Source organism: Apteryx rowi, unplaced genomic scaffold (assembly GCF_003343035.1).
Source record: "Apteryx rowi isolate R43461 unplaced genomic scaffold, aptRow1 scaffold_342, whole genome shotgun sequence".
Classification (NCBI taxonomy): Eukaryota; Metazoa; Chordata; class Aves; order Apterygiformes; family Apterygidae; genus Apteryx; species Apteryx rowi.
This window is the reverse complement of record NW_020449886.1, coordinates 798,720-818,333: the sequence shown is the minus strand read 5'-3', so window position 1 is coordinate 818,333 and position 19,614 is coordinate 798,720. Positions and strand designations below refer to the sequence as shown.

The 19,614-nt window shown below is 39.6% G+C and overlaps 1 protein-coding gene across 10 annotated transcripts in view; it reads right to left on the bottom strand.

Moving 5' to 3' along the window:
- Window positions 1-19,614, bottom strand: part of SPATS2L (spermatogenesis associated serine rich 2 like) — a 164,363-nt gene that overhangs the window by 47,458 nt on the left and 97,291 nt on the right. For all 10 annotated transcript variants that reach the window (XM_026072442.1, XM_026072443.1, XM_026072444.1 and 7 more), the window contains one exon: window positions 3,606-3,667. In XM_026072442.1, the coding sequence (XP_025928227.1) occupies window positions 3,606-3,667 (62 nt within the window). The remainder of the gene's footprint in view (window positions 1-3,605; window positions 3,668-19,614) is intronic.

Genomic DNA, 19,614 nt, shown 5'->3' with positions numbered 1-19,614 from the left:
GACCACCATCCCCAGAGCTCTGAAATCCTGCCTGATGGTCTCCAAGGAGGTCACATCATTCAGAATCTCAGCACCTCTTCTAGTGATGTATGTGGTTAATGCTAAAATAGCTCCATTATTATGATGAAATTGTTTTGGAATTCATCCAATTCAGTGAATTCATACATTTGTATGTGTACAATCTGAATTATGTACAACTCTCAGTCTTTAAAGGTACTGGTGCTAGAAAACAAGTCCTCAGATACGCTGTATTCTCAGATAATCAGAGACAGGCACAGAAGTGAGGATAACCAGAAACAGTGGGATAGCAAAGAAAGACTACAGCAACGGTCAGGGCAGAGGAGGTTATTATGAGAGAGAGAGAGAGATCCCCCATGGTAAACTTCTTCCTGTACTACCTATAGGGGCATGCAACCCTTGCTGCTGCTGAAAAGCAAGGCTTATGGTTTTCCAGAAAATCTGTGGGTTATCTGCACGAAAATATGGTAATCTGAACATTCCTGGCTCCCCAGATGAGTATCACAGCTGCAGGGGCCTCTGCCAGCTATGGAAACGTCCATTAGGTTTCTTGACATCGTAGGCCAACATTTATACAAATCTCTCAGGAAAAAAAAATGATGTAAAATAGAATGTACAGCCTACTGACTTTATAAGCTATTTTAGCTGAAATGCTAAGAATGAATTACACAGATATCAGAGTACTACAGCAGCATTCTCTTATGACTTAAACTAAGGATAGGGTCTTACAGACCTCATGTGTGTCAACATCCTAACTTTAGTCAATAATGCCTGTAATGTCTGCCTCAGCCTTGCATCATCTTTAAAACAGTGGCAGGGGTCTTGTTTTCTTGCATATGTAGAGGCTGATCATGGAGAGAACATGGGGAGAGACCACCATAAAAAAAAAAAAAGCCAAAATTTCATGGGCTCTGTACTACATTTTTGTTACAGAGAAACAACATTAAGGAGAAACTCCAGTTCCACTTTTGCAAAAACTTACAAGAATAAATATTTGTGTGCAGATGTTCAGCAGCTTTGGCTTCATTCAAGTCTTTGCAGGATCAAAGTCTTAAATATACTATGATCTGCAAGCACTGAGGTAGGGTGGAAGGGTGAGGAGAGAGGGAGACTTGGGAAGGAACTGTATTACTTCCAAGGTGCTTTTCTTTTTTTTCTTCCCCCCCCCCCTTTTCTTCTTTTTTTTTTTTTAAACAAGGCCTACTTATATGTGTATTGATGGCAACAGCTGTGTGGAACTCAGGAAAGGGAATWAAATTTATAAATCTAATTTTTGCTTCCCAGAAATGCTCCCCCCCAAAAAAGGTTAATAAAAATAAACACTAACTAAACTCATTACTATTATGCTGCATAGCAAGTGTTCATGAGCGCTTCTTGCTCTGTACATTTAACTTCTCTAAGCGAGAAAGGGATCTGATTTGGACTCCCTTGCCAGCATACTGTAAATATTCCATCCTCAAGCATGATGAGTGATCCAGGAGTTAACAATGAATATAAGGAAAAACATGACTCAAAAAGCAGGCTCCTGGAAATTAATTGCTTTCCATTAGGGGTTATAAAGCAAAAAGGTTATATATTCTTCTGAAAACAAAGAAAGTGAATAAATAAAGAAAGCTGGACCCAACTTGCTGGACAGGAACTCATTCCCATCTGAACTACTTAGTTTAAATCATGGCTTGCTATGCTGTTTCCTCAGCAGAGTTATTCATGTGTTGGGAGGTAGGTGACAGTTTGCAACTGTTCTTTCAGGAAACATCATTAACAATCTGAAACTTCAGAAAACCTAGTTTGGAGATCAGTAGTTGTTCTGGTTCATCAGGTCTTCATAAACCAGATGCAATGTCTAAGCCATTAACTACTAGTCATGATCAATTATGAGAAATATATTACATGACTGAAATATTCATTACTTTATTTGTGAACTCAGAAATTAATCAGCTAGTTAACTAAAAGTCTGATCACTGGCCTCCAGTTCAAGACTCCTATTTCTTTCCTCTGTCACACTGTGGTGTGTTATACTACATCTAAACTCTCTCTCATTTCATGGGACTTCTCTAGATTGGAAAGTCATATTTACAGTATCTTGCACACATTCCTCATGCCAAATGATTTTCCCTGTCATTGGTCCAGAAAAGCACTGAATTGCAAAACTGAAGTTGGGCAAATTTTTTTTGTGCTGAATAACTTATTTCTGTCAGTAAGAAAAAAAAAGTTCATCCAAGAAGCTATATAAAAATTATTTTCCTTGTTCTTTCCATTGACAGTCCTAGAGAGAACAGAATATTCCACACGCCCATGCCCTGCAGGATGTGTAATGCGTCACAGGCAGGTCTTACGATATGGTGGAAGATGACATTTCTCAGTTTCACATTGCCTTCACTATTCTGCGTTTCCTAGAACAAACATATTTTATGAAACAAACTTGATCTTTTTTCCTTGTGCAACTTTCATGAAGTGAATGGGCTTAATCGACTTTGCATCGATACCTGAAAAAACCTGGCTCACTGACAGAAATGGATTCTGGCCTTGAATCACTCTGCCTTAAAATTTGTCTCACTGAGAGACATATTGGCTTCATAAAGCCCATAAATCAAGGGATATATTAGCCTTTTCTGAACTTCCTAAATATAAAGCACCACCTCTCTAACCAAACATTAAATACAATAAATCTAATTATATAAAGATGATGCTCAGGTGAATTCTTAAAACCCAGCTCCTTTTAAAAAGTAACTCTAGCATGGCTTAGTCTTCCCACTTTTCTCTTATTTTTCCAATGCTTTGACAAATTTCCTAGTTTCCTATTTATGTTGGTGAGGAATAACTATGGGTTAGATTGTCTCTTCACAATCTGCCTGCTGGTTTGTACACTAACCAGCATGGTAGTAAAGCAATTCTAGAAGCCCAGCCCAAGGCTCTTGCTAGACTGTGTCACGCTGCACACCTGTGGTTGCTGCAGTAATGGTGGGGTATATGTGTAAGTCTACATCCCCAGTAGTGCAGCACCTCACATAGAAGCGGCCTGCAGAAGGGAGAGTCTTCTGTGCTTTAGGCCCTTTAGTGCTCCTGCTGAAAGGCTGGTGAGGCTCTAGCACTAGCCAAGATATGAAGCGAACCTACTCATACACATAGAATGCAGTTAAAGCAGAGCTACTTAGAAAGGAAAAAATACTTTTTCAACTTTTTTCAGGCCTTGTAATTTTAGAATTTACCTCTTAAGTATCACAGGTACAACATTTTCTGTCTGAAAAAATGATTTTCAAAGGGATGTATTTTTTCTAAGGCTGTATTTCGCATGGCAGCAACCATCACAAAGCACCATACTCCATAGCATCAGTATGCATAGGAACCACAAGAGCATAAGAGAAGTCTAACTGACAAAACATTGTCTCCTTGCAGGAAAGCAAAATATGTTTTTCATCAGCTGAGATTAATACCCTAATAGTATAAATACCTGCCTGTGTGCTTAACTTTACCTACAGAGTCAATTTATATTTAATTTAATTATGTGAGCAGTGTTTGAAGGAACAGGGATGAAATGTGCATGTAAACATCATTTGGGTTTGCACTGTATTGTTACTTGAGCCTACCTTTTCCTTGATATTTGCAGGAGAACTGGTTTCTGCCATCTTTCTTTTGGTAAGAATATTGTCTGTGAAAGGAGGAAAAAAATAAAAAGGATCAGTTTGGAGATTTTAATTCCAACCTGTCAAAGTGCTACACCTGTAAAGACTAACGCATGTGCCTACAAGTAAGCATTAAAGAAACATGAAAAGCACAGAAAAAGAACAGGTCTTACAGTTTCCTGCACAGCAGTGCTCAATCTTGTCAAAAAGCAAGAAGAGCCCAAATCTCATGCTCTCCTCAGATTAGTTCTAAAAACATACTTTTACAAATGCCTCATTGGTATGAACCTGGATAAAAAGGGTATCATGTTTCTCCCAGGCACATCTTTTAGACCCTGCTCATTATTACCTGGTGGTATCTTTCAGGCTTTAAAAATGAGGAATACCTTAGCTGAACTCAACAGCTCCTGTCTTCTCATTTAGCAGCAATCTTAATTTTGGCCAGAAAATTTTTCTGAAGATCCAGTCTTAAAAAGCAGTTAAAAGTGCCAGAGGGTTAGGAGGACAAGCGCTGCTTGGCTGGTATTTCCAAAGCTAAATGAGAGGATTTAGCCACAGAGCTCGTATTGAAGCTGACAGGGTCTGTACAGTTACATATCCAAGTCTGCTCTGAAAACTTGGGCACATGAACGGAATTTGCATGAGATTAAGAAACTTTGCTATATGCTTTTGTTTACAGTCACATAACTGGAAATAGAGAGACACTGTACCACATGACAAGGAGTTAACACAGAGTAGGGAATCCAGTTGCCTGATCATGCTTCCATCAAAGCCTTAGACTTCAGTAAGGAACGGGCTCAAAGCTTCACATTTTTAATCACACACACAAAAATATAGCAAAGACTTAATCAAATGGAAAAAAAGCTTGGCTTGCTTACCAAATTTCTTAACTCTACTGTACACTGAAGGTACAGTTGTAAAGAAACAAGAATGAAATCTTTGTTCTTTCCAACTTTTTAACTTGAAACACTTTCTCTTGTTTGAGGTCTTTGCAATATTTTCTGATATATGAGAGTTCCCATAATTCTTCTAAATCTCTCTTAATACACCTAAACAATCCTCCCTCAACTCCTGCTTTGAAACAAAGCACTTCAGTGGAATTCAAGTTCCAGAAATTAAATGCTTCTATTAGAGTATCCACCGATAGTATTTAATCTTGTTACTCATTTTTGTATGCATCTGTTTTTCCTGGAATCTCATCTTTTTAATTAGAACACATTTTCAAATACAACAAAACTTTGTGTATGGTAAGTGGAAAAAGGAAGGTAGGAAGAAGAGAAAGGAATGCACTTTTGAGTTTTTCAACCACTTTGCCAAGACACAGGGCTGCAGTCTTGCTGTGTCTGATAGGACTCTCTAGCAACTGGGCCACTCTGAATGCCTTACTGTCTGCTGAAGAAAGTACCTCAGACTATATATATATATATGTATATATATATTTTTTTTAATCAAGGATGAAAGGACTCAAATTAGCTTCTTTGTCAAACCCACCCAATGGCTAACAGCAGAATTACAAAATGTCTGGAGAGAACAGGCAAGAAGATCACATGGAATATGAGGTTGGGGCAACCCCATTTCCAACATTTAATGTGTTCCATCAGCTAAAGCCAAGTGTTGAGAAACGACTGCAGGCTGTAGTCCCAGCTCGCCATTTTTTTTTGGACTTCTTGTCTTTTGCTGTAAGCTATTTCTCATATCACATGGGCACAGAACATGAGATCACAGATAGGCCATCAAATTTCCCATGCAGACTGCAGAACCTAGCTCCAAAATTATTCCCTTACTGCTTTTCAGGAAAGCATGCCTTCTCCCTAGCAACATCAAAACCATGCTGGACTGAAATATTTCTGTTTTTAATAGACAGCCATATGTTAAGGAATGGTTATTTGACCAGATCACTGTTTCATCTACTATCTAGGAGTTTTAGTAATGTTAAAGACTACTGAATGGAAGCCTGCCACCTTGTATACTGACTTAAACACATTCAATATTTAAGCTGATCCACATCTTATAAAAAATAATTTAAAAATTTTCAGGAAAAAAAAAGTTTTTGAGGATATGAACCAGCACACACCAAAGAAACCAAGTACCATAAGGATTATAACTAATAGTCTCTTCTGGTCCTAAAAATCTATTAATCTACAAAAAAGAAAGAAAACACAAAGAAAAAAAAAAATCTTTGCCATCTCAAACCTTCAGGTTCTGCCTTTTTAGCATATATTTTACTATTTTACTTTTTTTTTTTTACCAAAACTATAAAATTTAAAATTGCATCTTGTATGAAGCAAATTAATCACATTAATTTTATTTACCCTCTCTTAAAAAAAAATGCCTGAACCTCTCAACTTATGCTACTTCAAGGATATTAGCTAAATAATGCTTCTAATTTAAATTAAATTTTCTAATTAAACCATACTAGAGCACTTACCCAAATTTGCTCTTTGTAGCAATGCTCTGATTTAGTTTAAAACCAGACAAAAACTTCACACAGCACCTTGCCAGATTTGATTTGTGTCTCCTTTGCTGTGTGTGCCAGGCATTACTATGATTATAGTCTTCCACCACTGAATGTGGTGCTGATTCAGCTTGCCTGAAACCTCACGCTGTTTCAAGAAGACTTGGCAAGCCACACAAAACTAACATAACCTCACTTCTCACYGAGAAACTCACTGAGTTTCTCTCCCCCTCCCCCCCCTTTTTTTTTTTTTTAAAAAAAGATCATACTAAGAGGGCATTGGCTTTTGCAAATGGACTCATTCTTCTCCATTTCAGACTCTTCATTAATATTCATATTACAGCTGTCAACTGTCAAAATGAAGATGCTAAAAATGAGCTGGAGGTATTTTTTGTTCACCTTCTCCAAGGGCACATAACTGAAATAACTTGCATAAAACGCTCGCTCATTTACAGTATTCAGTCCAGCACTGCTTGTTACATAAGTAAAATACAAATGATACATTAAAAGCAAAATGTCAATGTAGCACTATTTTTTAAAAATATTCTTTACTGCTATACTTTAAAGCTAATCATTTTAGTTTTCTCTTTGTAGCACAGACTGATCTATTGAATTAACTGATATTTCTCCTGCAATGATTTTTTTAAACCCCTGAATTGAAAAATTGCTGCATTTCTAATCCTGTGAAGAAAGACTATAGCAGATGAATAATTTGATGCATGRAAATAGTCCCAGTGAAGTTTAGAAGCTTTTGCTGCAGACTTGGATCAGAATTTTAACAGCTACATTCTGAATCCTAAGTCTTTAAGAGAAGCTTCTTCCTACCTGAGCTGTCTCACCAATTTCAGGGACTCTGCATGTAGAGCAGGAACAGCAGAGTATGACCCTAAACTGAGCCCTAAAGCTAGTAGAGAGCATTCCTTACATGTCAATAACCACACACACATGCACACAAAACATTTGGAGAAAGATCTTTTGCAAAGAGTTTTCTTCAGTGGCTAAGATTTTTGTTTAAGTTAACGCAAGCACACAATTTGTGACGCACAAAACATTGTAATGAAAGGTTCTCAGCTTGAATGTCAGCTTAAATGCTTTGCCTCTCTGTCCACATCTCTTGCCCATATTTGTGCTTCTGAAATGTCATTGCATGTCATACCAACAGGACGTTAAAAAAGAATGAAAGAAATAAAAAATACCATAGAATCTCTTATTTAAAGAGGTCATTAATTTCTGATACTGATTTCCAAACACATTTCCTGGAACAGGAAATCACTCTCAGTTGCTTGCTATATCCTGCCCTTAAATATGGAGAACAGGGCATTACTTTGATACCTATTACATACTTCCAAATGGGATGGTATACATTGCCTTTTAAAACAGAGTGTTTCAGTAAGATGAAAAGAGAAAATACAGGAGATGCTCCAAGGGAACGCTGGAGAGCAGACTAGGTTAAGTCTGGCAGAGCTTTACTCCTTCTCTTCCCCTATCAAATCAAGCAATTCAAATAACTCCAAGCAGGTTTAAGCTAACATCAGACTGGTCTAGGGTAGCCAAGGTGCTGGCACTTTTCCTGTCCTGCTGCCTCTACTGCAAGCAGCAATGGCCAGCAGGGCAGACAGCTAGCTATAACCTTAAATCACTGCAGCAAAATATGCCAGAGCTCACCTGTCACACAGCCTTAAATATGTGGCTGCTTGCCCAGCCTTTACAGCAATTTTCTTTCTCTGTCTTCAAGCAGCTCTGAAATCCCAGTGCCGCTGTGTTCAGCCTCCGAAGAACACCTGCCACCTTTCAACTTGTACTTTCTGGGGTGTTCGGCTCACGAAACATTTCCAGCTAGTCAGGCCTCGGAGCAAAGCTACCAAACTCTTCATTTTGTGCAGCATTTTGCATGGGTGGGATTGCTTGCATCTCAAGCATCAGAGACTCATGAGACCAAGACTGTGCCTTGCCCTGCTGCAAAACCTGGCAATTACCACCTGGTAGCATTTAAACTTTAGCCTTAGGAATTGTATCAGAAAGAGAAGAAACATTCCCCCCTATCAAACAGAACAAAAAAGTTTCCTCTGCAGATACAGAGGGGAAAAAAACAGAGCTTATAAGAGTAAGTGTTGCCAGGCAGATGTGATTGGTGAAAGCACACCAGCAGTAAGCTCTATCGGAGCAAAGCAGACTGTGACAGCCGTTTCACTGTCTTCATTGTCTGCAGATGCAACTTATCTTTGGCAATGGGGAACAGATAGTATTCCACAAGGAACAGCACAGGATAATCCAGTGCTGGAGGGGTTTCTCATCTGTAGGCTTATGGCTAAAACATCTCTCACACCCCTAAAATGACATGCTTCCTCAGCTGCCCAATGCAACTTTTTGAATGCTCCCCTCTAAACAATAGGAATCCCAGGTCTAATCGCTCTGACCCTTGCCAACGCCTCTCAAGACCTTACCTGCTTCTGCAATCATCTGCTGYACCCTGTGGTAACCCAGTACTTCCTTTCCCTGGGCTAATTTCCTCCAAATGTACTGTGACTAACTTTTCCAAGTCCCACACAGCAACCAGAAAAAGCCTCTGCCACATTTTTATTGCACTGATCTCTTCCCTTTTACAAACCAGGCGATCCTACCTATGATTGCRGGCTTTGAGCCACAGAACAGCGACACTAGGCAGCAGATAAATGGATACACGACCCTACTACTGATAAACTTATCAGCCCTGCTGAGTGGGACTGTACACATTCAGAGCGCAGTCACTGAGGAAACTTTCACTGGTAACACAGCAAATGGAATTTACAATTTTGTCACTCAAATACGTTCATAAAGTGGAGCAATGGTGGACTGTGGAATATATATATATTTTTTAAACTAAGGATCATTTACTCATTTCCAAATAGTTCAGTCAAAATCTCCCTGCTACAAAAGACTGACACATAAGGTACAGGGGGAACAAAGCAATCACAACCTCAGAACCAACTTCAAAGCAATCACAGCTTCAGAGCCAAATTCAAATCTAAGATTTGGATACTAAGTATATAATGAAATTGTAGCAGCCTGCACTATGTTCTTATCTTCTGCATACCTACTTCCTCCACCGAATTAGATCTCATTTTTAAATGGGATTACTTATCTATCCCCCATGTATTATATTACACCATCTTGTCTGCAGTCTTCCACATGCCCAAGGTGAAGACAAAAACAGCAGAATCAGAGACACAYGTCCTTCATTCCACAATTGGCTTTCACYGATGCAATCTTAGAGATGCTACCGGAGAATTGCAGATGAATGCTGGGATCAACATAACTTAAAAATGCATCAGAAAACRTAATATTTTTGTGTCATAAGGGCTGAAAAAACTGCAAGAGAGTTCAAATGAGAAAATTCAAGTATTTCAGACAGGAATTATTCCAGTCTTCACTGAGATGTTATTTAAAAAGCAGTGGAAAATTTTCCCTCTCAGGTTAAAGGCCAAACATTAGTGTGTATGTGACTGACAGTTATAAATCCTTGGTGCCCTGTAATAAACTGCTTGACAGAACAAATCAGAGACCTATCTCCATTTATTTAAAATTCAAAAGCTTTTGTTCCCAAATCTAATTCAGTTGTGCCCAAAGCTCTGTCATCATGGTTGTGAAATGATTTCAGGTAGCATGAGACTCAGATACTTGTCTTCACTATCTCAAGATTATTATTTTCTATTTGCTGTAATGTAGTGTTTAAAGATAAATATAGTAATTAAAAAATAAATGCATAAACATAACCAGTGTCAAGAGCATCTAGGACACGTTAATAAGCGTCCTCCCAGCTACCCTTTAAGTTTTGTGTCATTTTAAAGGAACGCATTCAGTACAACAGCGTAAAGTGTAATTAATACAGAGCTACTGTTTTTCCAGTATTGTCTTGCACCTTTCTAAAGAGTCATATTCAGAAATGGTATACACCACCATTTTGTATTTCCTGGTTTTCATAAATCTGAGATTAGCCACTTCAGCCTGATAGGTGCCACTGAATAAGTTTAATGGTCTTTAATATCCTTTCCTTTAAATGTGTGGGTATATATATATAAGTACAGACACACACATACATTCAGAGTATTCTCCCTTTGCAGAGCCCAGGCCTACTGCTGTCTCCTGGTCAAGCTTATCTCAAGCACAGAACAGAGCAGTTGCGTCTGCATTCTCCTTTCTGCTCGGCTAGTGCAGCCTGATTCCCTGATGGTCATCACACAGAAAACAGTAATCTTCCTGAAAGCCATTGGCTGCAGAGCTGGAAATAGGATGCAGGAAATACATGTAGAATCAGTGATACATTAAGTCTGGACTCCTATAGAAAAGAGGTTTWTGCTCCCCCATTGTGTGTCACCTCCACCTTGACAATTTCTGAAACAACCCATATTACACCTGAGAGAGAAGCAGATGTCTCAGAGATACTACAGCCTTACAGACTGCTTGAAAATGAATAGCCAGACATAGAAGTTGGAAAGTATGCAAGACTACATCAGGAACTCAGTTATGTTTTTTAACATCACAAAATCCATACCTGAGAGACCATAAACCTATCTGCTGGAATGAGCAAAGCAACAGAGGGGGGAGAGTGGGATATGAGAGGAAGGACAGTCCCTAGCACCTGAGTAGGTTTCCTAAGAAACTCATCTCCCATCCTTCTCGGATTTCTGCCAAGGGCAGGAATGGTTCTAAGCAGATACCACAGTAAAATCACAATGTCCAACCTGCATGACAACAAAACTGTTAGATGTCAGTAAGTCTTGTGCCTTGTTCAGGTCTACCACATGCTGTCTGACCTTGCTGTACTCTTCTCTTTCTGAGCAGGGATGGTGCTACTGATACCATGCAGGGAGCACCTGTGCTTTCCCTCTTCTCCCCACCGGCTAGCTCACTTTCTTCTCAGCACCTGAGCAAAGCCAGGCTTCTACATATGTGGGCTCCACAGGGGTCTGTGGTTTCATGCTGAGGAGTACATGATACATGTGATGGATCCTCAAGTCCCTCATGCTGCTGAGACCACGTGACAGCTACTATTACTACTAGGGTTATCATCCCAGAGACATGTAAATGCAAGAATGCGCTGACTCTGCAGAATATTAGAATACTTCATAAGAATACTTTGGGCTGAGAACAATCCAAAACAGTTGCTCATATTTAGATCATTAACACCAACCTCCACCTGAGCAACAGAAAATCAAATTTCAAAAAGATCCAAACAAAAATATAAATTTTGGCACTTTCAGAATCAGCCTTTACACAGCAAATACTGTTCAAGTTTAAGTACAATGTAAGTGGTGCTACACTGCAGTAAAATCAATCAGTGATTCTGGGGCTTCAGCTCACAAATGCAGAAAATTCATGAGAACAGCTGAACCCAGAAGGCTGCAAAATATGTGCTTGTATTTGCAACAACAACAACAAAAGGTAAAAAGTGGTAACATTTTGTTGATCTTTCTTGTACTTCTAAGCAATTGGTGCAAGAAGAAATTTGGCAACATATGTTTACTGAAATACCAAGCATTAGAAATTACTTTTTGTTTTACCGATGCTTCAGGCTAAATTCTAAAGCAAACTCTGTCATCTCCTTGTATTTTTTCACTGCAAAATCTTGACCTCTGCTCTTACCATATCTGTAAAAAAACCAAACAAGAACTCTGTCATATGAAATACCTGAATCACAACACTGACAAAAGGCCAGCTCTGCGTTAATTACAGCAAATTATCAGAATTAAGAATCAGGCAACAGAAGTGCACATGTGCAAGTCCAATACAGAACCAGGTACTCACATTATGGAACAGATGAGTACTAGTACAAAGTAGGTATTCTGTAACTGCTGAGATAGATATACACAGGCACATATACATACTCAGGAATGCTGCTTCCATTAAATTGTTCTGTGACACTTTCACTCCGTGATCCACAAATTTATATGGGTATCCAGTATTTTACTGCCTGCCAGAGAGCCATCACAACATCATTAACACTCACTGGAGGACATTTCAGTTTCCCCCGTCTGGCTACCTTCTTACTGRAATAAAGTTTGTTTTCCTTCTAATGGTATATACATATATTCCATATCTACATACATACTTTATTACACCAGCTGTCATCTTCTGTACTTACATAGTAAGTAAACTATAACTTGCTTCAATGAGGTATAAAGCTCTTCTCCTTCCTTTGATGGCTATATTTGGCTTCCAAACATAAAAAGGAGATCTTTGATTCATGACCTTATATTCTACATCTGTGCTTTAAAAATATACATGATACTAATATCCAAACAGGCTAATTTTCTGTGGCTTATTACTGTCTCTCGACTAAGTCCAGAGGATGGCTACTTTGTGGTGGCAACAAGCTTAGGGTGAGCGACCCCCAACCTCTGCAAGTTAGGCTATAACAAGTGCAACATGCTGCGACAAAGCTAGAGCAAGCCCTTAGACCTATGAGGTTCTCAATCCTGCTCACTTTCTCCTCTCTAATGCTTCAATTGCACTGATTGTGTTTAAATTCAATCACGGTGGTTCTAATGATATTATGGATTAAAAAAATATTATGTCATACTATCAGCAAAAACAGAGATAAAGCTACAAGGTAGATCAGTCTCCCATTCCCTGTCTTTGTTCAGGAARGATGATAAGGATGGTGGAATGTTCAAATTTCATAAACTCATAAAATATCCTATTATAGAAAACTGAGTCAAGCATTTGCTAAATAATGGACACCAAAAGAATAGCTAACCCTGAAAGTTTTAAGAACACATTCTAATCAGTTCAGTCACAGTTCAGTGGGTAGAAAAAAAAAATGTATATAGTCACCACACTTCATGAATTAATCATATTTTAAAATAAAATAATAAACAATTACTTTAAAAATAAATAGCATTTTAAACACTGAAAAACAATCCAACCCTCAAAGCACATGTAACACTATAATGTTTCTTGAACAAAAACTGGGAATTCAGATCCTAAAAACACTGAGATTTCTGGAATGGAGTCTTTGTTACATAGTGCTGGGCCTTTCTAAATAAGGGTATTTACACAATATAAGAGCTCTGCCCTAATGAACAGCCAGGTGACTTAGGAGCAACCTTTGAAAATTCCTCCCATCCTCTTTACCATACTGATTACTAGACAGTCCTTAGTAGACAGTCAAGAAAAGTCATTTCTTTTCAGGCCAGCCCCTCTCTAAAGCTGCATGGCTGTATGCTGTTTGCAGCAGAGTGACAGGAATCTGAAGCAGTCAGCTCCCCCCTCAGCTCTTTGCAATTTGCATTACATAACATATTTGAGCTCCTTATTTACTTGGTTTTATGTCCCTGCTGAGATACATAGTCTTGGATTTTTGCTTGCCCTCAACAGCTATCAAGTATACCACTGAAAGAATGCGGGCGGTGAAATATAAATTTTGTTCAAAACTGAGGCAATAGTGCTTTCCCATGCTCTTCTTTTCGACTTATACAATCCACATCACCTTTTGCTGAAGGAGGAAACAATCACCAATGGAGCTGAAACACCACGCCACATTYGGAAGCTATCATAAACCACAAAAAAACCCCCAAAAAGCTGAATTGAAATAAGCTGGGAAGTCTGCTAACAATTTTTTGTTTCAGAGTAGGAAAGTATCGATCCATTAAAATCAGAACTTTTTCAAAGAATGAGGAGTCCCTTTCTGTAAGTCCATCCTACAAATGTTTATTTAATAGAAGTGAAGCAGCTCAAATGGAAGAGACCAAGAAAACTCATTCCTCTGTCACTGGACTCCTGGGGTATCTCCAGCACACAGACACTGAAGATCAAGTGCCTGTTCCAATCAGCTTCCTGCCCCCTAGAAGTGGKCTTTAACACCTGGGCCATTCTCGGAAGTAGGAAGGAGAAGGGGGTGTTTTCTAATTATTTTTTCATCTTGCCCTCAAAACACACCTAATAGCTTCCTAGAACCAGTCAAGAGCCAGTAAAGGCATTTCCCCACTCTGGGGATTCAAAGCCAAGATTCTCAGCACCACTCCATCAATACCGCAGCTGCCAATGACTGCTCAGGATAAAGCAGCAACTCATATGGCTCCTGGTGCCGTCCACTTCAGGGACTGTGCCCCATGGCTCTATACCGTGCCTACTCCACAGAGAGTCGCAAGTGGATCACACTGCTGTGCTCCTGACATTGCTGAGGGCTGACAGCCTGCCTCCTGCTGGCTGGCATCCTAGAGGAGCATCTGAAGAGCATAACTCTTGTGATTCAGCATAAACTGAAGCCTGAGGTTCCTGGGATTACTACATGCATCTCACTAGCAGGGCCAAGTACAGTTCGGAATAGCCAGATTCAGCTACATGGACAATAAAATGGTCCTCTCTGCTACACAGGAAGAAGGGATAGGGGATTTGGAAAGAGTATTTCCTTCAGTATTTCAGTAAGAACCAGACTGAGAAAACTCTCCACAGCAGTCCTTGCCAAAATAAACATTAGTCTTGCTCTTCCTCAAGTGTCTGAAAGAATCTTGCCAAACATACTGATAAAAAGCAGCGAAATATTAAAATACAGTCTACCAAAATTACATATTTTCATGAACTCCCTGCAAAACCCCCCAAAATTAATTTTCAATTTTTACAAACTGTGCATTTTCTTTTAAGTCATTCTTGGCAGGTGCTCAAGTCATTAAAAATCATTTACATCGGCTCTGATTTTAGCTTAGCATGGCAAGCCAAGAGACAGTGTATATGAATTTGTTTCTGCGGTTGCCCAAATGTGGACTGCTAGAAGAGCATGGCATGGGAACGATAATGCCAAAGTATCTAATGTAGTAGGATACTTTGCCTCAATCACAGTGGTTTCTCTAAAAAGTAAGAGTAGAGGGACAAAAATGAATGTCAGGAAGGTTTCAAATTTACACTTTAGACATTCAGAAATATAATTATCACAAGGTATCAAGTTTCAACCAGCTAACTGCTACCGGATCATTAGAGTAAATTCCTATAACCTCAGAATAAATCTTAAATTCAAAGAAAGTCCTAGAGCTATTCACATTTTCAGCCTTCTTTGTATTAAGTGTTGTGGGTCTGCACTGTCTTTCCTTCTCTCTCCAGTTCACATCTCTTTGAAGACACAATTTACCAGTTAGATGGGCAGGGCAGATTCTCAGCAAACACAAGCTGAAGCAATTCCTTTGAATTCAAGGAGCTATGTGGATTTACACCTGCTGGCCGCTGGGCCCAGAGGTCAGCGCAGCAGAGCTACCCAGCACAGCTYGCCCCCATAGCCGTAAGAAATGCAAAGGAACCTCCAGGTAGCAGCATTTTGAAAGCAGCTGCTGGAGCCACCCCGGCTGAGCCTGCAAGGAAGCCCTGCACTTGTAACAAGAAGTGGCAAGTTTATGGCTAAATTTTGGGACAGGAAGGACTTTAAAAGAATTCTGAAAGTACTCCCTGGAGTAAAACAGGTTTGATGAATACTGATAAAGACAGATACTCAACTAGAGGCAAGAAAGCCCTAAAGAAGTCTTACGCAGCTAGGCCTCAGGTGACTGTGTTCAAAGAATATGTAAACATACTTAATGAGTCGGTGAGATTATGCATATGCTTAAAGGTAAGTACTTACTTGATTTAAATGTGCCAGAGTAGTTTGAACCTTGCAAAACTGAGCACTGAAGTTAAAAGCAACCTTTCATTTTCTGAAGCACYCCATATAGGCCCTTTCAAACAGATGTAAGTTTTTCCTTGAACAGTATTTTAAGTGAAATAGATACATATATTAAGAAAAACACTAAACATTTCCTAGACATTCCTCTATTAAAATGACCTGCTGAATACTCATGAAAAACAGACGCAGGCCCAGAAGTCTTCCAAAGTTAACAATATCCACAGAGTCACAAAATACACCAAATCCCTAGATTTAAAACAAATGCTGGCCTTCCTCTCCTCCCCCACCCTCCTATCCTCAAGGAAAACCTTGAACTGATTTCCTGTGTTAACAAAAGGTATTCCTGGAAACAAAAACAACAAAGCATTAAACAAGCTAACCTATAATTACTTATTGTTCATTCAGTCCTTCAACCTACTTGCTCTTACACATTAAAATAAGTGATTATTACAGTATTTACTGACTTCAAACTGCACTTCTTTATAGAAAGAAAACAAGAAACCAATTATCCTTTCCAGCAGCAACTGACACTATCCAGGTTTTGCTGTTCACAGGGATGTCAAAATTAATTGTAAAAGTACAACCAATCAATGCGGACTGTGCACTGCCAAAAAGAGGCAAAGGCACCACAGCCAGTCTTTTCCCCTCCCCCCAGTAGTCAAGAGACAATTCCAGAAAACTTCTTTGCTTCTGGTGGTCAAACGCATGTAAAGTGCTGCCTGGCAAGCACAAGCTGGATTTAGCCTGTTTTTTTTGTTTTGTTTTGTTTTAAATGACAGACTTCTTACCTGGGCAATGACAATCCTGAGGAAGCAAGCCGTTTGACTAGCCATGGAAATGAACRTGACATGAGGACAGCAGATGGACTAATTTTATCAACAGGTAAAAAGGTGTTTTGTTCCTCCTTTGAGAAACACTTCAAAGAAAATAGTGGCATATTTTATTCTGAAGGTATTTTTCTCCCAGACAGGTAAGACCAGTTACACTGCACAACGCTGGGATACATATGCTAAAGCATTTCTCAGCTTGTCTATTTTTGTCCATTCAATGGAGGCGATCTTTGGCATGCCACAATCCATGAATTCATAAAAACTGTGGCACATTACAGGACCTTTACTTTGCACCCAGTAAGAAGGAATATTTGAACAGCTCTTTGTAGGATAAGGTAACACATTATTTGTTCCACAGAATCTGGAATGAGGGCCTCACCATTCAAAAGCATCAAATTAAGCTCTAGCAATGCCCTACATATCAAAAAGTTCAGTGTACTAAAGTATGCCATAACCACATTTCTTGAGCACCAAACATGGATATCAGCACTTTCCAGACAAGAAATGCACAAAAAAGCAGGTTTTATACAGGGACTTCACAACTGCCCTACCTGCTAAATCTCCATTCCCATCTCTGTTTATTAGGAATGTTACAACAGCACTTATAAGCTCCTATGTATTGCATATAAGCATAGTCAAGAAACTGTACCAGTTCACAGAGTTAGCATGCTAAGCAAGCTAAATTTTCAGCATCTCAACTTGATCTAACCATCCTGAAAGCAGTAAGAGCTGACAGACAATAAATTGAACTGGCTGGGAATTTTCCAATCAAACAGGATTTTTGTTGGGAAAAAGAAGAGGTTATTTCGTCACAACTTAAACATTTCTCAGAAACATCTGCTGAACAAAGCTTCTCCAAAAAACAGGCTGAACTCTCTAAGAGCCAGTTATCCTTCCCCACAGAGCCCAAATCACGACAAAATGTGGGATGAGTTAAGTTCAGCTTATCAAAAAAGACAGTTATAGTGGTTAGTGTAGTCAGGGAACAACTGACCACTGTGCTGATTGTCAGGTAAGGCCCTATATCAGTCACACCTTTCCCTCATTTATCTAGAGGCACCTCAAGTAAAGGCAAAGGTGATTCTTAAGCAGCTGATCTTTGAACATCTAACAAGATTTTCATGAAACCGTGCATAAAATTAGCACCTTCATTCACAAAGAGCAACCACAGCAGTCATTCTGAAAGACTTCTCTCTGTAGCAAAACCACACAGAACTGCCACAAATTCACGTTCCTAATTTAGCTACATACCAAAACATGCAGCGTTGGCCCTGCAGACAGCAGATGTGAGCTGYGATTACATTCTGCAGTTAACATAGAGCTCTACTGCTGGCATCTATAGATCCAAGGATTTTGGCTGAAGAGAAGCTGGCTTTGTAGTTGCTCAATATTTGAACTTTCCTCTCCAACAATGAAAAAATAAGACCCACGTATGAGAAGCAAGTTACTCAGGATGAAATTCTGCCCCATTAGCTATCTTCCTTAAACAGGCAGAGTTCCCAACAGTATTGACACAGGGAGAGCTGAATTTTATCCATCATGCATTTTCCAGGGATTCTGCTCACTCGTTGAGACTGGACAGTCTAGCCACTTTGCTCGCAATCAGAGCATAGCAAACGGGCAATGTTTTGGCTCTTTTCCCTCTTCTTAAACTGCCTGAACTGTGCAGTTAGGGGAAAGATACAAGGAGTCTTTCACCACCTTATCCCCACATACACCCTGCTTTTGGGCAGGACACAAATCACGGCCTTAGTGCTCCATTCTAGCAGAACACACACTCCATCCTACTGCCTTCAGAGAAGGTGTTTGCTCCTCGGCCACAGAGGATAAGGATACCTACAATTCTTCCAACCTCCTCCAAAGAGGGAGCAAAAGTGCAAGCTACCACTGCCCAGGAAAAACTGTACCTTCTGCAGCATGAACCTTCTCAGAACATATTGAAGATGTGCAACTCTGCCCTGCCTCCARTGTATGCTGCTTCTTTATTAGTATGTTCACTCTTCCCAATTGTTCAAGGAAACTTTCATTCAAACTGGTGTTTCAGTACGTAATTGCTCATGGCTTTTCAATAGCACCTTTAATGAAGACATTCAAGTTTTGCTGTGTGTCGGGTGCTTACTGTGTGACCATCCAAACCCTGTAATGTCACATTTCTCCTGGGAATGGATAACATCCCAACTGACAAACCTGGTAACAGACTTTAAGATGGCCACCTCAGACTCTTACACTGAAACCTCTCATGCAGCTATACATTTGCCTAAGCTTTTGTGATGCTTTTCACACAGGAAAAACATATACACACACTGGCTATCTTTTAGTAATGGCCTGAAGGATCCTCAGAGCTGGAAAACCAAGAACTGGGGAACAAAACCCCTAGCACAATTTTTAAAATATTACCCTGAAAAACTTTTCTTGAAGTCCTGAAAAGACTGGGTTCACTGGACTAAATTAAGCCATGCTGACTTATAGCATCTGAGAATGAAAGGTATCTGCAACACTGAGTCTCATCCAAGACTGCTGAGAGACAACACAGAGAAATGTGTCCTGAACACTCCTCTTCTCTGGCTCTCTGAGACATCTGGATGTACCTGCAAGATTCAGGCTCAGACATAGAGTATACAAAAATAAAGCCTGTCCTGCCTTAAGGACAACGTGTAACTGTAAGAAATGTGGAGTAGCAGTTCTTTCTGTTTTAAGATTGTCTGAGACCTTGCTGTGGGTGCCATGAAGGCAGTAGGTATTTTGGAAGGATTTGGGAAACTGGAAAAGAAATGTTATTGAGAAGAATGAGGAAATGCCTGGAGGTTGAACTGGGAGCAGTACATCTAAGTGTCCCACTACAGATCTGAGAACAGAGTACTACTTGCAGCCTGACACCAATTAAAAACCCAGCCCAGCTTTTAGCATGTAGAAGCCCAAGTCCTGCAGTTACAAAAGAAGACTGGTAAGATACAGAAGTCAGAAGAAGCCTCTAGTACATGCATATGTCTCAGATGGGAACAAAATGCTCCAGAAATTCATTCCCTTACCTCAGCACAGTCCTCACCAAACACTGAGTCC